Source organism: Podarcis filfolensis (assembly GCF_964270895.1).
Source record: "Podarcis filfolensis genome assembly, chromosome: 13".
Lineage (NCBI taxonomy): Eukaryota > Metazoa > Chordata > Lepidosauria > Squamata > Lacertidae > Podarcis > Podarcis filfolensis.
The window spans coordinates 9,753,767-9,770,136 of record NC_139615.1 but is presented as its reverse complement, the minus strand read 5'-3'; the positions used below and the strand labels follow the sequence as shown (position 1 = coordinate 9,770,136).

Genomic DNA, 16,370 nt, shown 5'->3' with positions numbered 1-16,370 from the left:
AAAAATAGCCAAATGTCAAATTCTAGTCCTGCATCCTGATATGATGGTGGCCAAGTTAGTAGATGCCTAAGAGAAGCTTAGGAAGCAAGGACTTCCGTGCAGCAGCACTTCTCCCTACTTGTGATTCCAAGCAAGTGGAATTCAGAAGGATACTTCCTCCAACAGTGAAGGTGGAACCTAGTCATCAGGGTAAGCAATAAATACCCATGGCACTTAAAAGAGAAAAAGAAGGAGAGGGAGGGAGGGAGAGGGAGAAGGAATGGATAAAGAAAGAGACAGAGACAGAGTAAATGAAACTAGCCTGACAATTATTATTTTCTTTCAACATTTGAATGCCTAAATTACTTTTCTTCCTATTAGGGCCTGCAGGGCTCATACTGCCAACCTTTGTGTATATATGTAACTTCCCTTGTGGTGAGCCACTGAACTGCATGCTGCAACTTGCATGTTCGCACATCCTTTGGTTATCCTTTGATCTTGTCTTGCCCTTTGGTTCAGATTACTCGCTTTGTTCCTTGCCTCCTGTGCTATCAGATGGACCCTGCCAACCAAACTGTGACGGTCTTTGTTCTGGGCGTGCTGCCAAACACAGCCGAACTCCCCCTTCTCTTCTTCTTCATCTTCTTGGTTATCTACATGCTGACTGTGATAGGGAACCTCCTCATCCTGATCACCATCTTGTTCAAACCCCAGCTCCATAGTCTCCCCATGTACTTCTTCCTTTGCCACCTCTCATTCCTAGACACCTGTCTCTCCTCTGTCACAGTGCCCAAAGTCTTGATGGGCTTCCTAAGGTCCAGCTACAGAACCATCTCCTTTGGAGGCTGCATTGTCCAGCTCTATGCCTTCCACTTTTTGGCAAGCACCGAGTGCTTCCTTTACACCGTCATGGCTTATGACCGCTACCTTGCCATCTGCCGCCCGCTGAACTACAGTACACTCATGAACAGGAGGGTCTGCTCTGGTCTCACAGCTGGGATCTGGCTCACTGGTTCCTTTCATGCTGCTATCCATACCAGCCTGACGTTCCGTCTGCCCTACTGTGGTCCCAACCAAGTGGACTACTTCTTTTGTGACATACCACCAGTGCTCAAACTAGCCTGTGCCGACACAGCTGTGAACCATGCCGTCATACTGGCCAACATTGGCACTGTGGCTGCCGGCTGCTTTGTGCTCATATGTATCTCCTATGCCTACATAGCATCCGCCATTTTGAAAATCCGAACAACAGAGGGAAGGTGCCGGGCCTTCTCCACTTGCAGTGCTCACCTTACAGTGGTGCTGCTCTACTACGGACCTCCAGTCTTTATATACTTGCGTCCATCTTCAAGTGCCTCCACCTATGGGACTCTGGCTGTTTTCTACACCATCATCACTCCTATGCTGAACCCGTTCATATACACATTGCGGAACAAGGAAGTGAAAAGGGCATTGAGGAAATCATTCAAGAGACATATCGCTTCTCAGGAACGATAGTTTGGGCAGTCAGATTCCACAGGGTGGATAAGCTCTGCACAAATTTAGGAGGAGATTTATTGGACTGGGATAGAAGAGGGGTTGGGGAACCATTTTCAACATGTGGGCCACAGTCCCATCTGTGAAAACCTCTTAGGGACACATACCAGTGGTGGCATGACCAGAGGCAAAAACACGTAGAGCAACAGAACCTGAGCGGTCCAACTTTCATACTATATAGTAGTGAGTGATTTGAATGTTCTTACTCTTACTCTTAGCTGTGGTATGCCTTCTCTTTATAGGTGTTGCTAGGATCTGAAGCAAAAGCCATATCTGAAACATCATAGTGAGATTCCTGAGATGTGTGTGTGTCCACAATTGCCTAATTTGAAGTCAGTTCGAATCCCCACAACGGGGTGAGTTCCCATTGCTCGGTCCCTGCTCCTGCCAACCTAGCAGTTCGAAAGCATGTCAAAGTGCAAGTAGATAAATAGGTACCGCTCTCGTGGGAAGGTAAACGGCATTTCCATGTGCTGCTCTGGTTCTCCAGACGCAGCTTAGTCATGCTGGCCACATGACCCGGAAACTGTACACCGGCTCCCTCGGCCAATAAAGCGAGATGAGCGCTGCAACCCCAGACTCGGTCACGACTGGACTTAATGGTCAGGGGTCCCCTTTACCCCTTTACCTAAGTGCTCAAGGTTAAGGCTGCAATCACACAGCAGTTTATTCCTGTTCCCCTCACCAAACTACAGTTGTTGCAATAGTTTTTACAACACCCTGTCTTCCTAGGGAATCCTGGGAACTGTAGGTTTTGTGAGAGGAACAGGGGTTAGCACCCTTAACAAACTACAGCTCCTAGAATTTTTTGGGGGACGGCATGACTGGTGTAAGTGGTACCATGGTGCTTTAAATGCATGGTGTGAATGTGTCAGGGACTGGGCAGAGGGGGAATGGCAGAGACCACCTCCTCAGCCTGACCCTTCCAGGGAGGAGGAAGAGGAAGGCAGTTTAGATTTGCAACCCAGAGGTCACAGCTCAGAGGCAGATGAGGGAAAAAGTTGGGAGATAAGTTGGGAGATGAGGGGAAAAGTTGGGAGATAATGGGAGAGGAGGAGGAGGATGCGAGGCAACAGCTGACGGGCACGGTGTCATTGGAAAGCCTTCCAGACCCCCCTCTCCCAGAACCCGGTGAGCCTTAAAAGTAGGAGAGCAAAGAGCTCAAAGACAGAGGGCATGTAGCAGCACCCATGGAAGTGACGAATGAAGAAGTGGGAGAGACGGAGGGTGGAGATTCACTCGGGACAACACCATTATCCAAGAGGCTGGGTTCTCTAGCCTCTCTCTGTAATTATTGAATAAAAAAATGGTAAGAACCTTCCCCTGTCTTTATACTTTCCTGGGGCAAACGGCTGGGAGCCTCTGACAGCATCCTACAGAATGTGGCTTCATAGCTTAGTGGAAGTTCCTAGGCTGAATCCCAGGCATCTCCATATCAGGCTGGGAGACAGTCATTTCAGGCGGTATAGCGCATATTAATATTGTGCATGCATGAAGCAATTGGCTATATAAAAGCTCATTCCTTTGGGATTAAAAATTGTCCAGACCCATCATTATGATTCAAAGCTTTACTAACCAGAACGTCTTCAAAATAGGTACAAAAACAATCAATGATACATCCAAATAATTCCATAAAGCATATTCTTATCCAAGCATAGGCTTCTCTTCTTAAATATATAACATAATTATGATCAGGGCAATAAACCAAAGCTCTGTCTCTTCCATAGCTTCCATTAGCCTGCATCCAGTCTAAAGCTAAGCAGTTCCTGAAGAGGCTTTCTGACTGCCCAGGAACAAAAACCCAAGAGGCAACTGTTTCAAAATGGAGATTTGCAATTAAATACATTAATCACATGTGTTCTAAGGTTAAACATTCATGTGAGAGCTAGCAGAGAACATCAACAGTTAATAATCAACTCAGTTAGAAGCTTAGAGACCACTCTTCTAGCTTAGTATACTCCAATGGAATTTTCTAATGTTAAACCTTTAGTAATATACATACAAGCAATTTCTATTTCAGTGTGAATTAAACAATTATACTTAACAGAGTGTGTGTCACTTGTTTGGATATGCATCCTAGCTTGTTTAGTCCTGCATGACACCTAATTTATAACACTTTCCTGCTTTCCACTCTGTTCCGATTTGAGATATATAGATACATAGTCTGAGTTTGATTCCTTCATCCAATGGCCGCCAGTTCAATCTGCACTATACATTTCAAGCAGTATGATACCACTTTAAACTGCCTTGCCTTCCTCCAAAGAATCCTGGGAACTCTAGTTCCTCAAGGAACTGAGAGTTGGTAGGAAACCCCCTTTCCTCTCCCAGTTACAATCCTCAGCAGTCCATGAGAAGAGGGATTGAGGAATTGAGTGTTAAAGAGCTAGTGTGGTGTAGTGGTTAAGAGCGGTAGTCTCGTAATCTGGGGAACCGGGTTCGCGTCCCCACTCCTCCACATGCAGCTGCTGGGTGACCTTGGGCTAGCCACACTTTTCTGAAGTCTCTCAGCCCCACTCACCTCACAGAGTGTTTGTTGTGGGGGAGGAAGGGAAAGGAGAATGTTAGCCGCTTTGAGACTCCTTCGGGTAGTGATAAAGCGGGATATCAAATCCAAACTACTAAAGCACTCTGGGAATGGTAGCTCTCTGAGGGCAATAGGGGTCTTCTAACAATGCTCAGCACCTTCAATAAAGCAGAATTCCCATGATTCTTTGGGCGAAGCCATGGCTGTTTAAAGTGCTTTGATATCACTTTAAATGTACAGTGCAAGTGAGGCCTACATGCCCGACTTCTGATTGAAGTCTGTAGCGTAAGGAATGACAACCATGCCCTCTGGGTAATCTCAATGACTGAGGTAGGAAGATAAGAAGAAGAAGAGTTTGGATTTGATATCCCGCTTTATCACTACCCGAAGGAGTCTCAAAGCGGCTAACAATCTCCTTTCCCTTCCTCTCCCACAACAAACACTCTGTGAGGTGAGTGGGGCTGAGAGACTTCAAAGAAGTGTGACTAGCCCAAGGTCACCCAGCAGCTGCATGTGGAGGAGCGGGGATGAAAACCTGGTTCACCAGATTACGAGTCTACCACTCTTAACCACTATACCACACTGGCTCAGGGAGTTCTTAAGCTATCCCGGACCCAACTTGCACAGGGCTTTATAAATTAAGAGCCTCACACAAGAAGCACTATGGAATTTGGAGATTTCAAAACTGGTCTTCGGAAACCCAACAGCATGTTCCATTGTTCTTGGTCTGGTGCGCATGCGTAGGGGGGGGGAGCAGAGCAAGCAGTTTTGGCAAGTACAGTTCCGGATATAACCGAACTGCATCCTCTCATTTCAAGGTTGTATCATTTCAAATTGAGAGGAGGGGGAACAGATGCTGAATGCTCCTCAGCCCAGAGATGGGTTTAAGGAAACATGCCCGGTTTTTCGAACTGGGCACAGAGCCTTGCGAGCGCCACAACTGGGATGTAGAATGGAAGGGAAGGGGGGGCACACTGAATTTTGGCATCACACAGAGTGCTGCTGAAATTTGAGGTGCCAAGGTCTGCCACTACTCAGCCCCACAAAGAGCTCAATGCACATGGATTGAGTCAGGGAGATAGTTGCTGGCTAGACTTTCTCCTTGCCCATTAGTTTCCTATGGTTAAAAAATTATTATGATGAGTCAGTGAAACCTTCAGCATCAACCGCTCCCACTGAAATGGGAGTTTTCCTCCCTGTCTCACTGTACTTGGGGTTATCCAGTGAAGGAGGGAGCATTCCTGATATCCCCTGGGCATCAGCCAAAGCCCTCTCAGGCCCCTCCGGAGCATATCCTTCCCCCTGTGGTTTGGACTGTGCAAGTATATAGACTGGTGGACACTCAGGAACTGTGCCACATTGAAAACAATGCCTACATTCAACATAGCACTGCAGCTTTACAGGAGGTGAGTGTACCTGAATGCAGAAGCTATGCTTCTATTAAGATATGTGTGTATTCTCCTTCTGGGAAGCTCTCTAGATGATGGTTCAAGTACCTAAACAACACTGGAGGTCAGGTTCTCCTAACAATATCTCTTCCTGAATTCCAGTTGCTGGGAGCTGCAGGAGAGAAGAGTGCTGCTGCACTCAGGTCCTGCTTGTGGCCTCCCCATAGCATACTCTCCAAGTTTTAGGTTGTGAGACTATCATTTAAATGCAAACCTGTAGGCATTTCCACACGTAGAGGGAATGTGTGAAGAGCAGAGGCTGAGACAAAGACAGAGAAAATGCAATGAGCCTGACAATTTTTTTTCCTTTTCTTCCTTTGAATGACTAATTTACTTTTCTTCTTGTTAGAAGCTGCAGGGCTCAGACTGCCAACCTTAGTGTATATGTGCTGCTGTCCCATGCAGTGAGCCACTGAATTGCATGTTGCAACTGCTGCCTAGATAATTTAATATCCTCAAACCTTGGACTGAGTATACCCACCCAGGCTGGGTCAAGAAGGAGAAGGCAGTCTGTTTCAGTTAAGAATTGTTCAAGGTCTGGGCATGTTGTTGCATCCTTCGGGTATCCTGTGATCCTGTCTTGTCCTTCGGTTCTGATTGCTTGCTTTGTTCCTTGTCTCCTGTGCTATCAGATGGACCCTGCCAACCAAACTGTGAGGGTCTTTGTCCTGGGCGTGCTGCCAAACACAGCCGAACTCCCCCTTCTCTTCTTCTTCATCTTCTTGGCCATCTACACGTTGACTGTCCTGGGGAACCTCCTCATTCTGATCACCATCTTGTTTGAACCTCAGCTCCATAGTCTCCCCATGTACTTCTTCCTTTGCCACCTCTCTGTCATAGAAACCTGTCTCTCCTCTGTCACAGTGCCCAAAGTCTTGATGGGCTTCCTAAGGTCCAGCTACAGAACCATCTCCTTTGGAGGCTGCATCGTCCAGCTCTATTCCTACCACTTTTTGGCGAGCGCCGAGTGCTTCCTTTTCACTGTCATGGCTTATGACCGCTACCTTGCCATCTGCCGCCCGCTGAACTACAGTACACTCATGAACAGGAGGGTCTGCTCTGGTCTCACAGCTGGGACCTGGCTCACTGGTTCCTTTCACGCTGCTATCCATACCAGCCTGACGTTCCGTCTGCCCTACTGTGGTCCCAACCAAGTGGACTACTTCTTTTGTGACATACCACCAGTGCTCAAACTAGCCTGTGCCGACACTGCCGTGAATCATGTCGTCACACTGGCCAACATTGGCGCTGTGGCTGCCGGCTGCTTTGTGCTCATATGTATCTCCTACGCCTACATAGCATCCGCCATTTTGAAAATCCGAACAATAGAGGGGAGGCGGCGGGCCTTCTCCACTTGCAGTGCTCACCTTACTGTGGTGCTGCTCCAGTATGCGCCTCCAGTCTTTATATATTTGCGTCCATCTTCAAGTGCCTCCACCTATGGGGCACTGGCTGTGTTCCAAACCATGATCACTCCCATGTTGAACCCATTCATATACACACTGAGGAATAAGGAAGTGGAAAGGGCATTGAGGAAATTGTTCGACAGGCATGCCGCTTCTCAGGAACGATAGTTTGGGAGATCAGATTCCACAGGGCGAATAAGCTCTGCACAGGTTTAGGAGCACAACAGTGTTGAGTCTGCAGAAACATGTTCCCACTGTCAGAACTGCAAGATGTCCCCACATTTGGAGCTACAAGCCCAGTTACACCTGAGCTCGAGATAAGGGAGGGTCAGGAAGTAACTTTTCTGTAGCCAAGTAGACGAATACCTGACTTAAGCATGCATTCCTAGCCACAGGTGACGCAGGAAATCATGCAGTTGTGTGCTTGCTACAACTGTATAACTACTTTGTGCTTTGTGTGCTCTACACTCAGTCTTTTGGAGATATCTTGCCAAGACTCACTGCTACAGCCTTGAGTAAACTCTTTTTACCTTTCTGCCTGCGGTTTCTTTATTGGCTTGGGAGGGACAGTGTTCTGAATTTGGTTCCAATAAGAGGGCCACAGCCCCTTTTGTGCAACCTTGTTTGGGACACATGCAAGTGGGAGGCATGACCAGAGGCAGAAATTTGCAGAACAACAAATCTTGGATGGCCCAACTGTCATATAATTGTCATAAGAAAAACTGTTCCCTTTCTCTATACGGAGCCCATATAGAGTCCTTAAGTGGGTTCCCTATCGGTAGGAGAAAATAGCAGAGGCCAACCAGAGTATATTGAGAAGCAAAGTGGCTAGTAAGCCTGATCTTTATTCAAAGAACTGTTGCAACAGGATCCCCACTCACCCCATGCAGGAGGGAGGAGAACCCTGAACAATGGTGCACAAGCCCTTATATAGACGTTTGAAACTGCTCACCCTGTAGCCCAAGACCACCACCCCAAAAGAGGATACATACATCACAGAAGGAGGCAGTCTACAGCAGAAATCCTGCCTGCCAGGATACCTGATAATGGTCACTGATTTAATTACCTGGGCAGTCTGGCCATTCTTTTGTGATGGTTAATACTTATTCAGACACAAATATGCCCTTAAGACATGATTTGCAAGCAAAAAGACAATTTGAAGCCAGTTAAGAGCCCAGATATAAGGCTGCCTACACATGGAAGTTTATTCCCATTCCACTCACCAAACTATGATGGTTGCAATAGTTTTAAAATAAATTCCTCTTCACAGGGAACCTTGAGAATTGTTTTTGTGAGGGGAGCAGGCTGTTAACAGCTCTTAACAAATTACAGCTCCCAGAATTCTTTGGGGGAAGCCATGACTAGTGTAAGTGGTATGTGCTATGTTTACAGTCGTACCTTGGTTCCCGAACAAATCGCCTCCCGGATGATCAAAACCTGGAAGTGAGTGTTCCGGTTTTTGAATGATTTTTGGAAGCCAAACGTCTGGCATGGCTTTAAATGTAGAGTGCAGATGGGACCTCACTCACTGGTGTCACGTGACTGTGACAGCAGCGTCCAGGTTCTGGCGAGATCTCACAAGAGGCCTGTGAGGATCATAGATCATAGATCTCACAAGAGGCCTGTGAGGATCACAGATTTGTGGGGTTGGAAGGGACCCCGAAGGTAATCCTGTCCCAACTCTCTTTGATTCAGAAATCCTGCCTACAGCCATCCCTGGGTGCCTCATGGATGGGTTGACCCTGCCTTTTTCAAACAGGTAGCACTGGCCACGAACTTAAATGGTTTTAAAGGAGAATTAAACAAATCCATGGAGGATCAATGGCTCCTAACCACAATGGTCTATTCCTTACAGGGCAAATATCTCTCTGCCCCCCCCCCCCCCGTTCCCCAGAGTTGTGGACTTCTGTCTGGCTTGTTTACATCGTGTGGTCCAACACACGCTCGGCACTGCACGTAAGAGGCGCCGGGATCGCAGCCCAGATGGCCTCCCGCGAAGCCTCCCTCTAAGAGCCTGGTGCCCCTTACCTGCCCCCATCTGGGGCAGTCTGTGCCACAAGAGGGCTAGCAAGCAGATCAGGTGGTTGGCCAGCTGTGCCATCCTCGCTCAGCACCAGGATCGCACAGGGCACTTCCTTGCTCCGCTTGCAGACTCCACAGGGAGGCACGCAGGCAGCGACGTGGCCAGAGAGGGGCGCCCCGTGCCCACCCCTGATCACGCCCATCAGGCACCCAGGCAGCCCCGGTGGGAGGGGACACCAGGAAGTGCCCTGAGAGGAGAGGAGCGGGCTGCCCCAGAGTGGAGAAGGGAGCGCGCCCTGACTCTCCTTCCCGGACACTCAGTCCCGGTGCCCCGCGCAAATAACGTCCATGGGTAAGAAGCCCCTGACTCCATTGTCAGATGCCCCTGATTGGCAGTTGCAGAGAATCAAAGGTGGCAAGAATGGTATTGTGATCAGTTTCTGCTTGCAGGTTTCCCATAGTCATTTGGTTGGCTTGCTGAGAGAAGATGTTGCTAGACTACTCGATTGGCTTGATCCACCAGGGTTTTTCCAATGCTCTTATCCTGGAATATTTCTATTTCCTGTTTCCTCACTAGTTTTATCCCTTAAGCATGCCAGCACATGGGAACACATGATGCTGCCGTACACTGAGTCAGACCACTGGTTCACCTCGCTCAGTATCTTCTCTGGCAGAGACTTTCCAGAGTTTGAGGGGGGGACCTCTCCCAGCCCTTCCCACAGGGGATTGAACCTGTGACCTCCTGAATACAAGGTAGAGGCCCTACCTCTGAGCTACTGAGCCAGCAGCATTTCCAAGAGAAGCAAAGGCATTTGTTTTTCATTCCCCAGCATGCCTCCCTAGTCCATTTGCTTCGGAAATGTTACACGATACCCTTTCCCCTCTCCTCAGCATCTGCTTAGCGTTTGCTCATTTCATTGGAGAGCGAAACCCACAGGGGGAAGGAATTCCGTGCGGTTGCCGTGCTAATGAAGTCAATCGAGTGACCTCTCTGATTGGTGTAATTGGAACATTAAATCCACTGCTTGCTTGCAGAGAGTGCACGAAGCATAGGAACCACGCAGCTGCCTCTCGAATATACCTATTGTTACCTGTTAACACTGTAATTGGCCAGGAGGGAACGGCAGGAGTTCAAACTGTTTGATTTGACTTTGGCTCGCCTCCATTTCGGCTGTACCATAAATTGCACGGGGCATTGAATTCTCTCCTTAAGCATTCAAACACTGGTGTCGCTCCCAAGGCCTTGCCTAACTAGACACCGGGGAGGGCTCTAATTACAGGCGCTGTTTAATTAGACAGAGGGAATTGCATGACCCCAAAGCCATTAGCACCAAATGAGACAATTAAGGATTCAGCAAAGTTCGGAGCTGGGAAATCCCTGTGGGTGCCTCTAATGAGCTCCGTGGAGGATCAGAAGTTAACATGGAAACTCTTTCCCTTAGCAACTGCAGAAATACAAGTTGAAATTGGATTGTTGTCAAATAAATCCTCTTTATCAACGTTCCTAATGTCAGGCACTTGAATACTTAGTAAACATTAGCTTTGAGCCATAACTGGATCACAGAAAAGAAATATTGTAGTCTCTCTCTCTCTCTCTCTCTCTCTCTCTCTCTCTCTCTCTCTCTCTCTCTGTTGTTCCAATACAAATGATGCTGTTTCCAAAATAGTATGTACTGAACTTTTGGAATGGAAAGCTCAGAAGTCCTTCAATCCACTGAGCTGAAGAACATGCTGATACTATCCTCCAGGTTGAAGCCGTGTGGTGTTAATATGTCTAGCATGTTAATCCAGATGTTCTCCCTCTTTGTTGGCATCTCTATAGCAATTATTGATAAGTCCGACAGGCTACAGTTCTCAGAATTAAAGTGTTTAGCAACAAGTTGCTCCATTATTATTATTTTCATCACAATTGCTGATCTGCTGTTTCTAAAACTTGTGCGTAGGTCAACTGCAGTTTTGCCTACATGCTGTATATATCGTTTTTGTGCCAGGGTCATGCACGAATATCTGACGTCGGCCTGCTTGGTGCCCGGCCCCTTCATGGAGAATATTGTGGAGGCTGGAGCCCCGAGAGCTCCCGGCACCCTACACCTATGCTCACCCATTTGCTGTCAGGCACTTCCTTTTTTTTTTATCTTGGTGACCCATACTTAGGGGCTATTACCTCACCAGGAAGCTAGCCTGGCTATTCCAGGAATTGTCTCCATGCTGGATCCAGGAATAAAAAGGGGGCTCAGGCATGCAGCCTACCACCCCCAGACCTCATAATAATATCAATGCCTTCTGGCAGTTCCCTCATTGCGAGAAGTGAGGTTACAGGGAACCAGACAGAGGGCCTTCTCGGTAGTGGCGCCCGCCCTGTGGAACGCCCTCCCTTCAGATGTCAAAGAGATAAACAGCTACCTGACATTCAGAAGACATCTTAAGGCAGCCCTGTTCAGGGAAGTTTTTAATGTGTGACATTTTAGTGTATTTTTGGTGTCTGTGGAAGCCGCCCAGAGTGGCTGGGGAAACCCAGCCAGATGGGTGGGGTACAAATAATAAATTATTATTATTATTATTATTATTATTATTATTATTATTATTATTATATTGCAGGACCTGCAGGCAATGTCCTGTTTTACGTAATACAGTCATACCTCGTGCTGCATCCGTTTCATGTTGCGTCTTTTCGCGTTACATCCCGTGGCAACCCGGAAATACCAGAAATACTGGGTTTCGCCACTCGCACATGCTCAGAAGCACCAAATCACTCTGTGCGCCTGCGCAGACACAGCACTTTGAGTTGCGGGTATTTCACGTTATGGACGGGCCTCCAGAACGGATCCCATCCATAACACGAGGTACCACTGTATGGTACCAACATTTCTGTGATGAAAATTTATGTAATAAATTATCGTAACCTCCAACATTTCTCCAATGGAAATAGGGACGTCCTATTCCATACCCTCCAACATTTATCTGAAGAAAATAGGGACATCCTACCATACCCTCCGAGGGACGCAGGTGGAGCTGTGGGTTAAACCACAGAGCCTAGGGCTTGCTGATCAGAAGGTCGGCGGTTCGAATCCCCGCGACGGAGTGAGCTCCCGTTGCTCGGTCCCTGCTCCTGCCAACCTAGCAGTTCGAAAGCACGTCAAAGTGCAAGTAGATAAATAGGTACCGCTCCAGCGGGAAGGTAAATGGCGTTTCCGTGCGCTGCTCTGGTTCACCAGAAGTGGCTTAGTCATGCTTGCCACATGACCCAGAAGCTGTACACCAGCTTTCTTGGCCAATAAAGCGAGATGAGCGCTGCAACCCCAGTGTCAGCCATGACTGGACCTAATGGTCAGGGGTCCCTTTACCTTTACCTTTACCATACCCTCCAACATTTCTTCCTATGTACACACACACACACAGCTTAAATGGAGGAGTTAATAAAAGAATAAATTTGCATTCATTTTGTATTTAAGAAGTTTTAGATGATTTCCCAATTTTAATTGAGTAGCTAGTAAAGTAGTTTTGGTGTTAATTCTTTGTGTTCCTTTTATTGTAAGGCACCTTGGAAAGTTCTATCAACATGAAACGCTGCATGGAAGACATTTTAATAAATAAACTAGGAAAGTAAATAAGCAAATAAATAAATAACAATGCAGCCCTATACATAACTACTCAGACGTAAAGCTTATTGTCTGAGTAGTTATGTATAGGGCTGCATTGTTATTTATTCCCAGTGAGTAGGGACTTATTCCCAGTGAGTAGAGGATTGCAGCCTCAGACCTTGACATCAAATAAGCAGCACACCAAATCTACTACAAAGAAGGTAAAATCTGTTATATAACATATACTATGTTAATAATAGTGAAAGTACACATTTGGGGAATGTGTGCATACAATATATTTAACGTATGTATAATTAGGTTAGAGGAAACTGCTTGCAAAAATGTATATCTTGGGCAAAATCACACACAGAAATGCACTAAAATGCTGACAGGATTTTCATGAAGACTTTAAAAAAGAAAAGAAATCAGAATAATTCACACAGGCTGATGTGGAAAGACTGGAAAAATGAGAAACGGAGAGAAAGTGAAACTAATAGATTCCTCCCATCCCTGGTCTGAGGTCAAATGCTATAGGCAGCTATTCACTGGTTTTTTATTTTGGCTCTCTGCTGCCACCTACTGATCTCATTGACTCAATGCAGATTGCATTGATTCCAACTGTAGAGAAGAGTTCCCCAACACAGTTTACCTTCCTGCAGCAGCGGTACCTATTTATCTACAGTGGTACCTCAGGTTTCATACACTTCAGGTTACATACGCTTCAGGTTACAGACTCCAGCAACCCAGAAATAGTGCTTCAGGTTAAGAACTTTGCTTCAGGATGAGAACAGAAATTGGGCTCTGGTGGCGCAACGGCAGCAGGAGGCCCCATTAGCTAAAGTGGTGCTTCAGGTTAAGAACAGTTTCAGGTTAAGAACAGACCTCTGGAATGAATTTAGTACTTAACCCGAGGTACCACTGTATTATATTATATATATGGATTTCCCACATCTAACCCTATACTAACCCTTCTCTTTTTGTATAAGAACTAGTATGAAAGAGGCCTCCCAGCATTCTCACAGGCCCATATAAGAACAGCGTAAACCATTGGGCCTGATGAACATTTATTGTTCAAAACCCTAACCCTGTGGAAAGAATTAGATTTTATTTTGATCCTGACTTGTTTTTAGGAGGTAATTTAATTATTGTTTGATTTTATACCAATGTTATATATCTGATGTTAGCCGCCCTGAGCCCAGTCTCGGTAGGGCGGGATATAAATAAAAGTTGTTTATTATTATTATTATTATTATTATTAATAATAATAATAATAATAATAATAATTATACCCAACTCACCACTTACCCAAATACCCATGTGACTTCCTTCACCCACATGCATGATATCCTTCTCGCTACCTTAAAACTCTAACATTGTGTTCATAATTGTTCATCACATTGATCAGTCCTCTATTTTAAAATCATTGCATCTTAGCTTAATGAACTCAGTCAGTACTTATCCAGAGATTTCTATTGAAGTAATTTTATACAATATATTCTTCAACCCACTTCCATTCCTTTCTTAATTTTTTGTTTTGATTGCATTCTAATTGACGTTGTCATCTTGGCTAGTTCAATATATTCCCAAAATTTAATTTGTCTCCTCGCTTTTCCAGTTTTTGGCCACCAGTACTCTAGCTGCCGCTGTTGTGTATAAAAAGTATGCTATTTTCTTGGGTCCCATGAGAGAGGAACATGAAACCACCCACACGTTTGTGGTCTGTGCCACAGCCCTTTCTGCTAATAAAACTCGCTGAGGCACATTCATCACATCTGTCACCCAAAAGAAGATGGAGACCCTGGTGAGATGCATCATTCCTTTGCTCCTGGCTCTCTCCACAGGTATTTTCTCTCTAGTAAAGGGTTAACACAGCTGGATCCCAGCTCATTCATGATTCAGGGCTCTAGGCATGACCCAATCTTACCCATATTTATTCAGATTCTTCAATGGATGTAACAGAAAGAAAGATGAAAGTTAGAAAGAAATTGAGTAAAACTGAGAATTCACTGGCACTTTGCTGGAACACTCATTTTCTTCTGCTAAATGTGGAATGCTGAATTTAAGACTGGAAAAATGAGAAATAGAGAGCGTTCCCACTGAACAGAGGGGAAATCCCACCGAGTTAAAAAGGATTTAATTTTTGAGCAGATATGGTTAAAATCCTTCCTTTTAGGAAGGCAACAGATGCAATCTGATGAAAATGTAACATAGGCTTAGCTTGCTGCAATTTTCTTGTACCCCATTTACTTCAGTACGTAGTCCCATTGGGCACAGTGAGACATTTGAGTAAATGTTGATTTGATTGGGCTACTTTTCCCAGTAAAGGAAGTCTAGGGGACCTTTGGCCCTCCAGGTGCAGCAGCTTCAAGTCCCAGCCGCCAGCATGGCGTGATCAGAGATGATGGTAGTTTTGGTCCAGCTGAACATCTGGAAGGCCAGAGGTTTTCCAGCCCTGCATTAAAGCTAAAGAAAACTGAGCCCTTTCCTCCTCCTCCTCCTCCTCCTCCTCCTCCTCCTCCTCCTCCTTTTTCATAAATAATTATTTCTCTGATATTCATATTTATATTGTTGTTGGATAAGCGCTGGTAGTTTTTTTGTATTTTGAATTTTCACGCTGTTTGTGTTTTTATGTATTTGTAAGGTTTTCTTCTTCTTTCTGGAAGCAATGAATAAATGCAATTAATTTATTATTTCTATTATTATTATTACTACTACTAATACTTATTTGTTTTAAACTGTTATTAGTACTGGGTTTTAATTGTTTTAACCCATCCTGAGAACTTAGGGTGAATGCTAATGATAGATGGGCCACTGATCTTATCCAGTAGGCTCTTCTTATGTTCTCAATCATAATTCCTGTTCCAGGCACTTCAGGCCAGTCTTCTGTGACCCAGAAGGACCAGTTTGCTTCTGTCAAGGAGGGAGAACCTGTCCAGCTCAACTGCTTTTACGAAGGAACTGAATATAGCTTGCAGTGGTACAAGCAGCAGTTGGGCAGGCGGCTCCAGTTTATACACTTGATGGTTCAGACTGGAACTGAGTTTCATGAGCACTTCACGATCAGCCTGGACAAAAAGAAGAAAACCACCTCTTTGTACCTGATGAACACCAGGCTGAATGATTCTGCCGTCTATTTCTGTGCTCTGGAGCCACAGTGCGACAAAGACACACCTGGCCGGACTCAAAACCTGGAGAGGCCCTTCATGAGGGCTTTGTGGAGCAGAGGTTTTCTAAGGGTCACGACCAGCTTCAGCCTTCTGGATTTCTTCCCCCCCCCCTTTTACTGTTTTATTAAATTTGCTTAGTAACATAACATTATTATATGTATTCTATAAAACAAAGTATACTAAACAGAATTCATTCATACTACAATGCATAACTACATAACATTAATATATATGGTTTCTGAAAAAAGGCTTACATAACAAAATCAATTCAAAATACCATCCAGTTTACACTTTTTTTCTTCCCCCCCTTCCCCCTCCCTCCCCACTCCAGCCCTCCCCCCCCCCCCGGTCAGGCCTTCCTTCTTCATATCTTTATCCATGAACACAGTCTGTTCATTCGAGCTTGTATATTAGGGTTGGCTTCCCCTCTTTCTATCCAGTTCCTGTAAAATGCCCATTTATTTGTAATTCTTTGGCATTTATTTTCCCATCTATCCTCTACCACTATCTGTGCAAATATTTCTGATTGTATGTATTCAAAAACATAATCATTCCATTTTTCCATATTCCATTTGGCCTTTTCTTTCCATCCCAAAGCAATAACTGCCATTCCAGCTAAAATCATAATCTTGTACAACTCTTGCTTATTACTTTTTACTTTGTTATTTCCCAGTATTCCCGAAAATAACAAATCCCTATTAACTTCT

At 45.4% G+C, this 16,370-nt stretch overlaps 2 protein-coding genes across 2 annotated transcripts; both read left to right on the top strand.

The window, feature by feature from the left end:
• Positions 1 to 534: 534 nt before the first annotated feature.
• LOC310747147 (olfactory receptor 10S1-like) lies at positions 535 to 1,476 on the top strand (the record flags this gene model as incomplete). Its single annotated transcript, XM_083581499.1, has 1 exon — positions 535 to 1,476. One exon carries the CDS (start codon positions 535 to 537, stop codon positions 1,474 to 1,476), a length of 942 nt encoding a protein of 313 aa, XP_083437625.1.
• A 4,643-nt stretch (positions 1,477 to 6,119) lies between these two features.
• LOC310747148 (olfactory receptor 10S1-like) lies at positions 6,120 to 7,061 on the top strand (the record flags this gene model as incomplete). The annotated part of the gene is made up of 1 exon (XM_083581500.1): positions 6,120 to 7,061. One exon carries the CDS (start codon positions 6,120 to 6,122, stop codon positions 7,059 to 7,061), a length of 942 nt encoding a protein of 313 aa, XP_083437626.1.
• Between the last annotated feature and the right edge of the window lie 9,309 nt (positions 7,062 to 16,370).